Source organism: Bos grunniens, chromosome 16 (assembly GCF_055505025.1).
Source record: "Bos grunniens cultivar Pamir isolate PY7600 chromosome 16, Bosgru_T2T1.0, whole genome shotgun sequence".
NCBI lineage: Eukaryota > Metazoa > Chordata > Mammalia > Artiodactyla > Bovidae > Bos > Bos grunniens.
In genome coordinates this window covers 35,454,762-35,469,891 of record NC_141180.1, presented here as the reverse complement: position 1 = coordinate 35,469,891, position 15,130 = coordinate 35,454,762, and the positions used below count along the sequence as shown (strand labels likewise).

Below are 15,130 nucleotides of genomic sequence, written 5' to 3'. Positions count from 1 at the left end.
CCCCTTTATCAAGATCTCATCCCATCCAGGATTTACCCAGGGCTTTCCTGCTGATCAGCAGCCCTCAGGAGAGGCCCTGAGAGCCACTGATGATGGCCTTTCCCTGTCATCTCCTGCAGTTCTGTCTGTGTTTCTACACCTGCCTGCACTCACTGCTTTAAACGCCAACATAGTCATCCTGTGACACAAGTATTTTGCTGGTGATATTCCACGCCCTGGTAATAGTTTGGACATGTCTCAAAAACTTGGAATTTAGACTACATAGAGCTTTTGGGTGTAGGATATATAATACATTTTTTTCATTGTGTTTTCTTTCCTTGGATAAATTTCCCAGAGCTGTGTACCTAAGCGATATGATCATTTCATGACTCTCATAATATGTTGGCAAAACTAAGTTCCAGAAAGTGGTACCAATTCAGTGTCATTAATAACATTTTCTCGGGATTTCCCTGGTGATCCAGGGGTTGAGAATCCGGCTTCCAATGCAGGGGAGTTGGGTTTGATCCCTGGTCAGGGAAATAAGATTCCATTCACTGCAAATAGATTCACTGCTCTAGAGCCTGTGCTCTGGACTAGAGAGCCTTCAAGCCACAATGAGGACCCAGCACAACGGAAAGACAGAAATAAATTTTTCCCCTCACAACTCTCATGCCAAAGGTTCTGCTTCAGTTTTATAAACTTTTGCATTTGTTTTACTGATTTATAAGGGGGTAATTCAGAAACTTTTAAATTTGCCCACCTTAGGACACAGTAGGAAACTGAGTCTATTCTCAGGTATTGCTGATTACTTTTGTCTGGTGAGTCTCCCTAATTATATATCTTGAACGTTTGTTCACTGGAGTGAACAGTCCTCAGTTATAGAAACCAAGGAAATATTTTTTTAAAATACACTGAAGGAGAATTTACAATGAGAATTCTAAAGACCCAAAATACCAAATATAGTCCAGGCGTTTATATCCCTGAGGGAAGGATAATTAGCAAGAGTCAGAAACTGGACTTCTGAGTAATCAAGAAAAGTGTTTATGACTTTTTAAAAACCTCCAGTTTAAAAGTAAAGGGACTGATGACCAAACTACCATAATTCCTGAAACTGTAAGAGCTGCAGTCCCAGAATCCTGAAACCAGAAGTTCTTACAGAATATCCATGAGAAATAAATGAAAGAACTTGACAAAGTGAGTTGCCCAGATGGCTCAGAGGTAAAGAATCTGCCTGTGATGCAGGAGACACAAAAGACGCGGATTTGATCCCTGGATTGGGAAGATCCCCTGGAGAAGGGAATGGCTACCCACTCCAGTATTCCTGCCTGGAGAATTCCATAACAGAGGAACCTGGCAGGCAACAGTTAAAAGAGTCGCAGAGTCGGACACAACTGAGCACAGTGAGAAAAAGAAGTGAAAAAATAAGGTAAAGAAATTCATTTCTCTAAGATGTCCTGTTGTCTCAACATAAAAACTGTTTCACTCAAGGCTCAAATAAATCATGGAGGAATTAAGGCAAGAGAAGGATGTTTCAAAAACATCCTTAGTTTCCTGATCTGACTTTCAGATCAGATTGGGGAAGCCAGGGTCAGACGGGAGCCGTGCCGTGGGGCCACTTTCAAGTGCTTAGCTTTGTCTGGGGCGAGGTTTCCCGCTTTAAGGTGCAGTCCCAGCGGCCAAGCTGTCAAAGGGGCTCTGGATTCACGTTGCCAAGGTGAAGGCCAGCTCCATACTGACAGGCAGTGTGACACTGGCACCTCTGTGACTGTGGCAGCTCAGAAATGGCTCAGCTCTTGACTGTGGGGGACCTGATTGCCACCCAAATTCCCAGGCCATGCACTGAGGGGCTCTGAGATAGGACTACTCCATCCAGATGCCAGGATCCTCTAGCCTGTGGAGCTTGGACCCCCTTTAGGTGCCTGGCCCAGCTGCTCTCTAAGCTGCACTGCAGCCCAAGCTCCTGTCCCCAGCCCTCCTTTGGCCTTGCTCCTTCCGGCCAGGCCCGTGATGTGGGTTGAGGGCTCCTCTCAACCCCTGTTCCATAACCATAACTGCCCTGCTTCTAAGCAGACACAAATCAACACAGTTACTGTCTCGGTCCACTGGAGAAGTCTTGTGAAGGTTAACTGGGTTACTCCACTAAAGCATCAAGAAGGGATCCTGACAACCAGTAACCACTCAATAGATGACAGCAGTAAAGATAAGCCTTTATGCTGTGGATGCTCCAAACATCCCCAGGGCTTCACTTATCCACTGACTGCTAGGTCCTCTCGGCAACCCTGCATTAACAGGCACGTCAGAAACTAAGATTCTCATTTTACGATGAGAAGCCAGGTGGCCTCCAAGGTTCACGTGTTCGGTCGCTAGGTCATGTCTCTTTGCAACCCCATGAACTGCAGCATGCCAGGCTTCCCCGTCCTTCACCATCTCCCAGAGCCTGCTCAAATTCGTGTCCATTGAGTCGGTGATGCCATCCAACCATCTCATCCTCTGTCACCCCCTTCTCCTTCTGCCTTCAATCTTTCCCAAGATCAGGGTCTTTTCCAATGAGTCGGCTCTTCACATCAGGTGGCCAAAGTATTGGAGCTTCAGCTTCAGCATCAGTCCTTCCAGTGAATATTCAGGACTGATTTCCTGTAGGGTTGACTGGTTTGATTTCCTTGTAGCCCAGAGAACTTTCAAAGAGTCCAAGGTTCATGAACGGACGTAATTCAATTTGAAACTCAGACCTTCAGATTCCAAGGTTAAAATTCCTTGCACATAAAAAATACTGCAACTCTACTGTAAGGTAAACTCACCTGCACTATTTATGCATCAGGCATGTGAATTCAGCTGCTTTCCCCAGGAGTCCTCAAACACAGAACTTCAGCCTATGGGATCTCAAACAGTAGACAGGTGCCCACAGTCACTTCCACACCTGGGCGAGAGTGTGCAAGTTCTTGTTGCTGAAGCTGTATTCTAAAGAAAGAGTGGTCAGCTCCTTCTCAGAGGTCTGTATGACAAACCTAAGTGGAAACATGCTCTAACACTGGGCCAGACCTGACAACCACTGAGTTTATACAGCTTCTTATGTCCTCTTAATGTTCTCTGAATTCAAAGGAAGGGACAGAAGGAGGTAACACGTGCATAAGCCAGGAGCAGTGTGGGGGCTAAAAAATGGCTCTTGGGGAGAGTCTGGATCCTTGGGGTTCCTAAGGCAAAAGCACAGTGTCAGGAGTGAACGAGATGGACACCATCTTTATGGAGCAAGTTAATGTTTAGGGTCTGAAAGACAACAATTTCAGAAACTAGTATGTTTTCACAAGTAGGGAAAATATTAAATAATTAGCAAAGATAAGAAGGTGAAAAAATCAGACAGAGACAGTAGGGCGATACTGAAAGGTAAATGAGAAAAGAGCTGGTGAACAGTCCCACGTGTGGGTTCTGCTCACAGTTGTACCTCAGCACCTAGAACAGCTCTCAGCCCACAGAGACAGCTGCATAAATGTCCCCAGGATGAATACATGACAAACAAAAGCAGAAAAACAAATATGGACAGCTAAAGTTTGATAACACATATTTAGGAAAGAGGAAGAAAAATGAAATCAGTGTTTCTGAATGATAGGAATAGGAAAGAAGGAAAGCTATGACAAATCCAGAGAGCATATTAAAAAGCAGAGGCATTACTTTGCCCACAAACTGTCTATATATTCAAAGCTATGGTTTTTCCAGTAGTCATGTATGGATGTGACAGTTGGACCATAAAGAAGCTGAGTGCTAAAGAACTGATGAGTTTGAATTGTGGTGCTGGAGAAGACTCTTAAGAGTCCCTTAGACTGCAAGGAGATCAAACCAGTCAATCCTAAAGGAAATCAACCCTGAACAGTCACTGAAAGGACTGATGCTGAAGCTCCAATACTTTGGGCACCTGATGTGAAGAGCTGACTCATTGGAAAAGATCCTGATGCTGGAAAAGATTGAAGGCAGGAGGAGAAGGGGATGACAGAGGATGACATGGTTGGATGGCATCACCGACTCAATGGACATTAGTTTGAGCAAACTCCGGGAGATGGTGAAGGACAGGGAAGCCTGGCATGCTGCAGTCCGTGTAGTAACAAAGAGTAGGACATGACTGAGCGACTGAACAACAAAACAGGAAAGAAGGAGCTGGAAGAAAAGCAGGGGTGACAGGTGTCTTTTCCAGAGCTTCTACAAAACGTGTACAGAGGACAGAGAGGGTCTGTGGTTAAAAAAAAAAAAAAGCTTGTAAAACTGATCTTCACTGGGCTGGGCAGTGGACTGAAAACCAGAAAAAAGTACAGAAATCTGGATCTGTAGGATGAAGTTCTGGGGATCCACTTCACAACAGTGTGAATGGACTTCATGTTGCTGAACCATACACTCAAAAACAGCTGTTGTTCAGTTGTTAAGTCATGTCTGACTCTGCAATTCCATGGACTGCAGCATGCCAGGCTTCCCTGTCCTTTACCATCTCCTGGAGTTTGTTCAAACTCATGTCCATAAAGTCAGTGATGCCATCCAACCATCTTATCCTCTGCCACCCACTTCTCCTCCTGACTTCAATCTTTCCCAGCATCAGGGTCTTTCCTAATGAGTCAGCTCTTACAATGGTAAATTTTGTGAATGTGTTTTTTTACCATAATAAAATAATCAAAATGAGAGAAAAGGGTTTGGGATCAAAAAGAAAGTTGATCTATACTAAAATTTTTAAAAGATGTCTCATGAAAAGTATGAAATAAGATATAAAGGGTAACTTGAGAAAGGATTTTTGTCAGTTCCAGAATAAACATCTACTTCTGCTTTATTGACTATGCCAAAACCTTTGACTGTGTGGATCACAAAAAACTGTGGAAAATTCTTTAAGAGATGGGAATTCCAGACCACCTTACCTGCCTCTTGAGAGTCCCTTGCACTGCAAGGAGATCAAACCAGTCAATTCTAAAGGAAATCAGTCCTGAATATTCATTGGAAGGACTGACGCTGAAGCTGAAACTCCAATACTTTGACCACCTAATGCAAAGAACTGACTCATTGGAAAAGACCCTGATGCTGGGAAAGACTGAGGGCAGGAGGAGAAGGAGAGAACACAGGATGAGATGGTTGGATAGCATCACTGACTTGATGGACATAAGCTGGAACAAGCTCTGGGAATTGGTGATGGACAGGGAAGCCTGGTGTGCTGCAGTCCATGGGGTCACAGAGAGCGACTGAACTGAACTTACCTCCCTCCTGAGAAATCTGTATGCAGATCAAGAAGCAACAGTTAGAACCGGATGTATATTGTCACCCTGTTTATTTAAGTTATATGCAGAATACATCATGCAAAGTGCTGGGCTGGATGAAGCACAAGCTGGAATCAAGACTGCCAGGAGAAGTGTCTATAATCTCAGATATGCAGATGACACCACCGTATGGCAGAAAGCGAAGAGGAACTGAAGAGCCTCTTGATGAAAGTGAAAGAGGACAGTGAAAAAGTTGGCTTAAAACTCAACATTCGAAAACTAATGTGAAGCTAAAGCCCTAATACTTTGGGCACCTGATGTGAAGAACTGACTCACTGGAAAAGACCCTGATACTGGGAAAGACTGAAGGCAGGAGGAGAAGGGGACGACAGAGGATGAGATGGTTGGATGGCATCACCGACTTGATGGACATAAGTGAGCAAGCTTTGGGAGACAGTGAAGGACATGGAAGTCTGGCGTGCTGCAGTCCATGGGGTCATAGAGAATCAGACATGACTGAGTGATTGAACTAACTGAGAAAGGATCAACAAATGCACGGAAGATGACATGAGATAGAAGATGGCAAAGAAAATTTCGAGTAGGAATCCACCCCCCATCCCCCAGTTCAGGCAAAGCAGCATTTCCAAAGGAAAACAAAACTTTTAAGGAGAAGAAAAACTGGAAAGGGATCTAACTTTGAGACGCTTATCTCTAGAGAGAGAGAATGAAGTCAGTGTAAGAGGAAAAACATTGAATTGTATTCACGTGAAGGAAACAGAGCCTTTGTAGCAATTAACCTGCTATATAGCATGCTGTAATCAAACCGTATTTATAGCATATAATCTGTGAAATTAAGTTGACTAAATGAAAGCAAATTTATTGGACCTTTATGTCATTAGAAGCATTTAAAATGTGATTTTCATCACACTTTGCCTTTTAAAAATAAATAAGAAAAACCATATAATTTGCATTGCTGAATAATGCATTCACTTGTGTACTATTTCTGGTAGAATGAAACTGAGCTTAACCAGGTGAGATAAACATCTGAATATTGGTCCCATTACCTCTTTGTGTCCAGTTGTTCCAGAATGGAAGCTGAGCATGGGCAGTGTGCGTGTAGAACACCCTCATGTCTTGGGGGGCAAGCAGTTCAACAAAATGACAAGACTCCAAGAACTCTTTCTTACAATTCAGGATCGAAGGAGCCTGTTCAGAAACATGCACTAACCTTCCAGAGAGAAATGAAAACACTGCCACAAAGGTATCCTATGAAAAACATTCAAAATAAATGCATGGTGTTGAGATATGACTATCAACATTTCCTGAATAAATTTCATCTAGATATCTACTATGATCAATAACTTGAAATGTACACACACATACATCTGGCAAAGGTAACAAAACTCTCCAACATACTTCTTAGTTATCACCGTAAAACCTGCATTTTTCCTTCTGAAGTAAGTTCTGCCAAATGATACACCAGCTCATTCTATACCTATTAAACAGTGAATCCCTGGTGGCTCAGACAGTAAAGAGTCTGCTTGCAATGCAGGAGACCTGGGTTCAATCCTTGGGTCAGGAAGATCCCTTGGAAAAGGGAGTGGAAACCCACTCCAGTATTCTTGCTTGGAGAATTTCATGGAGAATTCCTGGCGGGCTACAGCCCATGGGGTCAGAAAGAGCTGGACACGACTGAGAGTGACTAACAGTTTCACTTTCACACTATATTCTGTGATTCCTTCCTCTTCGAAAACTGTGCTGTATCCCTAACAGGACGGTCTTCCCTTCGCCTGTGCATATCTAGGCTTCAAGATCAAGCTCTAGATTTTCTTGCTCCAAGATGCTGTCTTTGACATACCTTGTAACAATCGTTCCTCTAATTCGTTTCATTAGACATAAACATAATCTACTTATAATCAGCCATGGTTTGTATTGCCTAGCACTGGCATATGTTTTCCTCTCTAGTGTTAATCTGAAGATCTTAAAAGGAAAACGTTTTTCTAAAGCTCTTTTTTTTTTTAAATCTCCATAGCACTTACTACAATACTATAAACACACTAGTTATTAATAGTGAGAGAATCATTTCCTAGGCAGGTTGATAGGAAATCTAGGGGTCCCCAAGGAGAGAGGGGTCTGGAATTCTCAAGGAGGAAGAAAGGACAAACTTTTTTTCTTTCTCCACATTCCTTAGGATTATATAACAATAATGTATCCTGCCTGAGGACAATCTCTGGATTAAGGACAGTCTTTGGATTAAATCTTCTGGCTAATTCTGTTATCTTAAAATGTAAATTATGGGAGTAGGTCTGATGAGGTCTTTACAACCTCCAGACATTCTTTGGATTCATTAGAGAGTATATAACTTCATTGTCAACACTAGCAAGCGGGTACTCTTTCTACCCCCTTCTGATGCCTATGTCAGAAGCTTTCTCTATCTCCTTTATACTTTAATAAAACTTTATTACACAAAAGCTCTGAGCGATCAAGTCTCGTCTCTGGCCCCGGATTGAATTCTTCTCCTCCGGGGGCCAAGAATCCCGATGTATTTGCGTGATTCAACAACAACCTTTCAATAGTAAAACAAGCACGTAACATTAGGGATATCTCGTGCTCCAATATTATAAAATCTTCAAGTTACAATTATGCTGTTCAGTTCAGTCACTCAGTCGTGTCCGACTCTTTGCAACCCCATGGACTGTAGCAGGCCAGGCCTCCCTGTCCATCACCAACTCCTGGAGCTTGTTCAAACTCTTGTTCCATCTACTCGGTGATGCCATCCAACCATCTCATCCTCTGTTGTCCCCTTTTCCTCCTGCCCTCAATCCTTCTCAGAATCAGGGTCTTTTCCAATGAGTTGGTTCTTCACATCAGGTGGCCAAAGTATTGGAGCTTTAGCATCGGTCCTTCCAGTGAATATTCAGGACTGATTATGTTGAGGTCTACATAAAAATTGGGCTTCCCAGATGGTGCCAGTGGTAAAGAACCTGACGGCCAATGCAGGAGACATAAGAGATGCAGGTTCAGGACCTGCATCAGGAAGATTCCCTGGAGGAAGGCATGGCAATCCACTCCAGTATTCTTGACTAGAGATCCCCATGGATAGAGGAGCCTGGTGGGCTACAGTCCACGGGGTCACAAAGAGTTGGACATGACTGAAGTGACTTAGCATGCATGCACTATACATAAATTAAGTAATCTCCATCATGTCAGCAAAACATGAACCTCAATTATTCTGTCCACATGAAGAAAAGATAAATACTAAATAACTTTCAAAATTTTACAAAAGATGACATCATCTCAACTCACCTGCTCTATAAAATCCAGTTGTTACAACCTGGGTAGTAGGTACTGGAACTAAGAATGATATAAATAGAAATCAACATTTGGAGATTAGAATACGATGCAGGAAATTACTCTGTAGTGTTGCTTTTTTCTTTTTCTTAATTTGGGAGGACTCAGGGATGCTAGGAGAGAGAGGCACCCCAGAACCGAAGCAAAGCCGACTAACACTCATGTGCTGCTTCCTGTTTTCAGATGTTTTCTTTGTCAAGGGCAGGAGAAACTCAAGATGCCTCATTAGCAGTTTTCTCCAGTTGTTTACCTCAAACTGTGGTTACTGAAATGTTCAGTTGTCACTTTTAAGAATCTACATCAAGATAAGGTCCCTAGGAAAAACCACCCCGGCTAATATGGCAAAGTTCGTGAATTCTTACTGTGTTTTTCCAAGTGTGCTCTGAAGCAATAGCGGCCAGCTCCTCCAGACTGCACAAGGTCACATCAGCTTGAGGTGCTCTGTTCTGTCTGAGAATCTGGAAAGACTCACTGTTTACTAAGAAACACAGGAAAATAGGTAGTCTGTTTCACAACAATATCTTTAGGAAGTCATTTTCATCACGATTACAGTTGGCTAATTTTTTTAGGATAAGGGCACCTCGGAATATTTTCCTTGAAAGATCAGTTTTTTCTTTCACGTAAAACACTGACAGCCGTATAAACTTAAGATTTTGAATTTATGAATTTGGCATGTTCTGGTTCATAGGGAACGAGATAAATTTAAAGTACCAAAACAAGGTACCGAAACCAAAAATTCTCAATATACACAGAGGGGATTTGTATGGTAGAAACATCACTTCAGTATTCAGGAATTATATATCATCTATGAAGCCACACGGAGAAGGCAATGGCACCCCACTCCAGGACTCTTGCCTGGAAAATCCCATGGACGGAGGAGCCTGGTGGGCTGCAGTCCGTGGGGTCGCTAAGAGTCGGACATGACTGAGCGACTTCACTTTCCCTTTTCACTTTCATGCATTGGAGAAGGAAATGGCAACCCACTTCAGTGTTCTTGCCTGGAGAATCCCACCGACGGGGGAGCCTGGTGGGCTGCCGTCTATGGGGTCGCACAGAGTCGGACACGACTGAAGTGACTTAGCAGCAGCAGCAGCAGCATGAAGCCACAGAGGTTTGTGCTACGGAATGTGCATTTTTAAAATCTCTTGGGAAGAAAGTTGTCAAAAGAAAAGTGTTTATAACCATTCCATTTTAATTTGGTAAATTCCTGACATGACATGACTGCATTTTAAAAGTCCAACTATTTTCCCCCCAATAATCATAGAAGACAATATTCCTTTAAAAAGTCAATCTCCAAAATGTGGTTATGCCAAACTCTTACTCTCCCAAAATAAAGCTGCAAAATACTGCAACAAAAATACTAAACTATTACACAAATAGGGCTTCCTGAATGGCTCTGTGGTAAAGAATCCACCTGCCAAGCAGGAGACGCAGATTCGATGCCTGGGTTGGGAAGATCCCCTGGAGATGGGCATGGCAACCCAATCCAGTATTCTTGCCTGGAGAATCCCATGGACAGAGGCGCCTGGCAGAGGCAGTAGGGGTTGCAAAGAGTCAGACACGACTGAAGTGCATGCACACAGTGCTAATCTGAAAAACTAAGATGCCAGTGGCCTCAGTGTAGATTTACTCATCTCACATAGAACAGCATAAAACACTCAAAACATTTCTGTGCCTAAAACCAAGCAGACAACGCTTCTGGCCTGGGTGCCATCTATGAGCAGTGATGTTTGTGCAAGACTGTATTTTCTGGGCAGCCCGTTTACCTTGTACCCTGTGTACACAGAGAAGGGCATAGTTAAGGGCATCCAGTGTGCTTGGTTTACTATGTCTTTCCGATGGGAAGTATTTTTTCATTTCTTGGACAACCGTTCTAAGTTCTTCAGAAACTCTTTCAATCTTGCTGTTCACTGTAAGATCAAAAAAAAAAAATTCTAAATTCACATTTTGGATTACAATAGGTCAGTTTTCATTGAACAGCGTATTTCGGGCCATGCCTGCTTTCTGAGCACTTAACATGAATCAGCTCATTCAGTTCACAGATTTATTATCCCCTTTTTACATGTGGGGAATCACAGGTCAAGAAATTGGTAAACATCAAACCTTTTCTATTGTTTGATTCCCACTTCAGCCTAGAGTCAGCAATTCCCTAAGCACTTTTTATCTACTTAATATAGTTAATTTCCTTTAGTGTCTCCAGGGTATTTCATTCCAAGCTGCTGGAGACTCCCGGTAAACTTTTTCCTAGGCTTACAAACAAAATGCAAAAAGATGGAAGCCCGTCTTTCCCTTCTACTGCCCCAGCAAATAACAACAAACTCATCAGATCATTTCACCTGTTGCTGGTCTGCACCAATTTGCTCCGCAGCTCGCATTTCTGGCTCCATAGCTCAGCAGCATCATTCCCGGGGGCCTCAGGACCACTGGCCTGTGGTCCTTCAAGTTCATGACGCTGATTCCCCCTGGGGTTCTCAGATTTACCACTGGACCTTTGTACATCTTCACAGGGATCCATCTTTCGCCCAGCAGCCCTCAGTCAGTCGCCTGCTCTTTGCTACTTTGCAATCGGCGACCGAACCGTATTTCTCATTGTGGTCCATGCCATCGCCTTAGAAATGTCAGTCATCATTAGCGGGCAATTACTGACCCCGCTCCTCGGGGGCACTTTTCTCCCCAGTATTTCCCTGCAATTTTGGATGTCTCCGCTCACCGGAAATCCACCCTGGAGGGGGAGGGTGGAAATAAAAGTGACAAGTGTCAAGAGAAACACAATTCGATTCCGGAAGCTCGGCTGTAGCTCCTAGGGTGGGCAGCCCTGGGGGAGACCCCGGCCCCGGCAGCCTCAATAATCGCCGCGCACCCAGGAACAGGACCGAGCAAGGAGCCACTTGAAGCATAAAATTCCCACAGCGCAGGACACGCTTGAGGCGACCGCGGCCGGCGGTCTCCGAGCCCACCCGGCCCCACCCGAGCACTCACCCGCCGCCGCCGGCGATGCTCAGCCCAGCGGCCCCGACCGCGCGCGGTCTTGAGGCCCGCCGCGGGCCCGGCGACCGCCAGCACCACGCCCCCCTCGCGCCACGTGACACGGTTCCGCCCCCGCGGAGCGCGATTGGCCGCCGCCGCCAGCTCTACGGGTCCCCATTGGCCCAGGGGCGGGGTCCGCGCCGGGGAGCCCGGGTTACATAAGGGGAGGCGAGGGAGCGAGGGCAAAGGCTTCAGAGGCCGTTGCGTAACGCCGGGGATTCGGCCTGAGGACCGCCCATGACTAATCCTACTGGTCGGCGCGTAGGCAGGGGGCGGAAGGAACCTGAGGAGGCCCTAGTCCCCGCCCCCTTACGGCGTCGGGGGATGGGCCACGGGGGCCGCCGGAGCGAGCGTGGCAGTGATAGGACGCCGGAGCCACCAATCACGAGGGGGCGGGCCCCGAGCGGCAGGGTGGGCGGGATCGGCCCAGCCTCCACGTGATTGGCAGCTGCACCCCGCTCCAGTATTCTTGCCTGGAAAATCCAGTGGACGGAGGAGCCTGGTAGGCTGCAGTCCATGGGGTCGCTAAAAGTCGGACACGACTGAGCAACTTCACATTCACTTTTCACTTTCCTGCATTGGAGAAGGAAATGGCAACCCACTCCAGTGTTCTTGCCTGGAGAATCCCAGGGACGGCGGAGCCTGGTGGGCTGCCGTCTATGGGGCCGCACCTTAGCTGCAGCAGCAGCAGCAACCAGGAAGCGCCAGGAGGTGTCCGGGAGAGTGGAGCCGGCGGGTTGGGCATCCAGAGGAGGGCCCTGGACGTCCTAGCGCAGCGCTTTCCTTATGTCTTCTCGAGTTCCCGTCGTTTCCATCTTTGTTAACGACCTTCTTTCTCTCACTCCTGCCGACACTGAGCGGCTGGGAGGACCCAGGCCGTGTAGCCGACTGGGAAGATCAAATCTGGTTTTCAGAAGTGGAATTCTCACAACTTGAAACATTTCCCTCGTCTTCCTAAAGATTTCATTTAGCAACTGGAGAAAGACAAGTGTTTGTAAAAGACACTATTTTGGAAGGGAAAGTGTAGAGAAGCCCTTTAAAAAACACAGAGGGCTCTTTTTAATTGTGTCTCGACTTAGCTGAAGTGTGGAATGCTGTGCAGATATTCTGTGCGTCTCCAGTGCCTGGTACAGAAACCTTCAGTATTGGTTGGATGAATTGAAGCAATTGTGCATAAAAGAGGAGGGTAAAACAGAATGTGGCAGGTCATATTAGGTATTGAATGCATGTGAGCATGTACAGTGACTCAGTCGTGTCCGAATCCGACTCTGTGACCCCACGGGCTGTAGCCCTCCAGGCTTCTCTGTCCTTGGGATTATCCCGGCAATAATACTGGAGTGGGTTGCCACTTTTCCAGGGTATCTTCCCCACCCAGGGATGACCCACCGTCTCCTGTGGCTTCTACATGGGCAGGCAGATTCTTTATCATTAGCACCACCTGGGAAACCTGGGTATTAGATAAACCACCTTATTTTTTCAAATGATATTCACTCTCCTCTGAAGCCTTGTTTTGTTAAACTGCATTTATTCAGCAAATATTTACCGAATGCAAGTCTGGGGATTGCAGGTTTTGATGAAGAACAGAGAGTTGTTTTCTACACATTACGTTTGAGATGTGCGTCATACATCCAAGCAGAGTGGTCAAGTAGGCAATTGGATTTGCCAGCTGGGAGCTTAGGGGAGAAACCAGGGGTGGAGATACAGCTTACATTTAAGGGAGTCATCAGAGTCTCTATGGCGTTCACAGTGGTGGGTGAAACGGTGTCAATGACAGAGTGCAGACAGAGAAAGGCCAAAGACCAAGCGTCAGGGTATAGGGAGATAAGGTCAAGCAAAAAATAAGGAGCCATAGATAAGGTTGAAAGCAAGCCAGGAGTGTGGGGTCCTGGAAGCTCCATAATGAAGCATTTCAAGGAGACAGCTGGCAACTGTATCAAATGCTGGTGACAAGCAGAGTGAGACAAAGGCAGAGAATTTCCTGTTGGCCTTCACCAAGACGATGGATGACCTTGGTTACAGATGTCTCAGTGGTGTGGATTGAAGAAAAAGAGGACGTGTGATGGTGAATACCGGAAGACATAGGAAGGAATTTTGCTGTGAAGAGCTATAGATAAGCATTTGTTGACTGGAGGCAGGGATGCGGGGATCACTATTAAGTGATGGCGTGATCCAGTAGGAGGTGAATGAATCCAGAGAGGTGAATGACACAGAAAGGAAGAGCTGCAGACAAGAGGCAATGGCTGAAGAGAAGTCCTTCCTGCGGTTGGGAGTCCACAGTGTTGCCCAGAGGCAGGGACTTCTGCCAATGGGATTGTCCGTGTGGCAGTACAGAGTCAAGTAGATTTCTAAATGAACTTAGCTATTTAAAGGATGAGGGGAAAAAATATTTCCAAATAATAACTATACCATAATTGGTTTATTTAGTAAATTCTAGTTTTACAAGTTGAATTTTCTGCTACTATGAAAAGCAGCTCAGTTGGAAGTTTGCTAATTTTTTAAATGAGCTAAGCAGTCTGGTCAATTTTAAAGCAAATAATTAATCCTCGTTCAAAACCAATGAAAAAACTACTATACTTTAAAAAACATTTCATTCGTGATGCAAATGTAGAATTATCGTGTAGGGGACACAACTCATTAGACGAGATGGTTGGATGGCATCATCAACTCAATGGAGATGAGTTTGAATAAACTCTGGAAGATAGTGAAGGACAGGGGAGCCTGGCATGCTGCAGTCCGTGGGGCCACAAAGTCAGACACGACTGACTGAACAAGACAAGGGGAATCTGCCCCCATTTTTTGATGGTAATGTCAACACAGAGGAAGATGTTCATAGAGGTTCCACTTCTCCTTTGGGTGACAGGTAGGACTCCCTTCTGAGGTGAGCCACGGTCAACTAAGTCACTTTGGTCGATGAAATGTGAGCAGAGCTGCTGGCTCCATATCCAGACAGGGGTTTTGAGAGCCAGTGCACAATTCCTGATGGTTCCTTCCTTCTGTAGTGATAAACTAAAATGAATGTTTACAGGAAGTTCCCCACCCTGTCTGCAGGAGCTGATGATAGCGCCTTCCTGCTGACTGGCATCAGACACAAAGCACAAGCGAGGAAAAAACTTGAAGCCGTTGCGATTTTGGGGGTGTCTGTTACACAGCACACTTCCAGCATATTGAGTGCTAACAGATGGTGACCAAAAATACCAGCAAGTCCAGCAGATGTGTCTGGAATGATCCCTGGGTGGGTGATGGGGCCCTTCTCTGCAACAGTTAATGACAGGAAGACCATGAGGAAGGAGGGGTTTCCTTGTCTGGTGAACACTGAGTTTGAGAGGCTTGTATCCAATAGGCCAGGAATCATCAGCAGATTAATGAATGGAGAGATCAAGAGCAGAGAGATTGCCTGAGGGCAGGTGGTTAAGTAGAATGAAGAGAGAAGTTGGCTGAGGTCCCACCCTAAGGAACCCTGACATTTAAGGGATATGCAGTTAAAGAGGAGCTCATTTATGGTAGATTTTCCTTTAAAATCTTGAAAATGATACCAAGGGTTCACATGTATT

The 15,130-nt window shown here is 45.3% G+C and overlaps 1 protein-coding gene across 1 annotated transcript in view; it reads right to left on the bottom strand.

The window, feature by feature from the left end:
- PER3 (period circadian regulator 3) overlaps window positions 1-11,788 on the bottom strand; it is a 66,361-nt gene extending 54,573 nt beyond the window's left edge. The window contains 6 exon segments of the mRNA XM_086344284.1: window positions 6,266-6,467; window positions 8,915-9,030; window positions 10,319-10,449; window positions 10,451-10,462; window positions 10,889-11,274; window positions 11,532-11,788. Of these exon segments, the coding sequence (XP_086200410.1) occupies window positions 6,266-6,467; window positions 8,915-9,030; window positions 10,319-10,449; window positions 10,451-10,462; window positions 10,889-11,067 (640 nt within the window). The 5' untranslated portion in view covers window positions 11,068-11,274; window positions 11,532-11,788.
- Window positions 11,789-15,130: the final 3,342 nt, after the last annotated feature.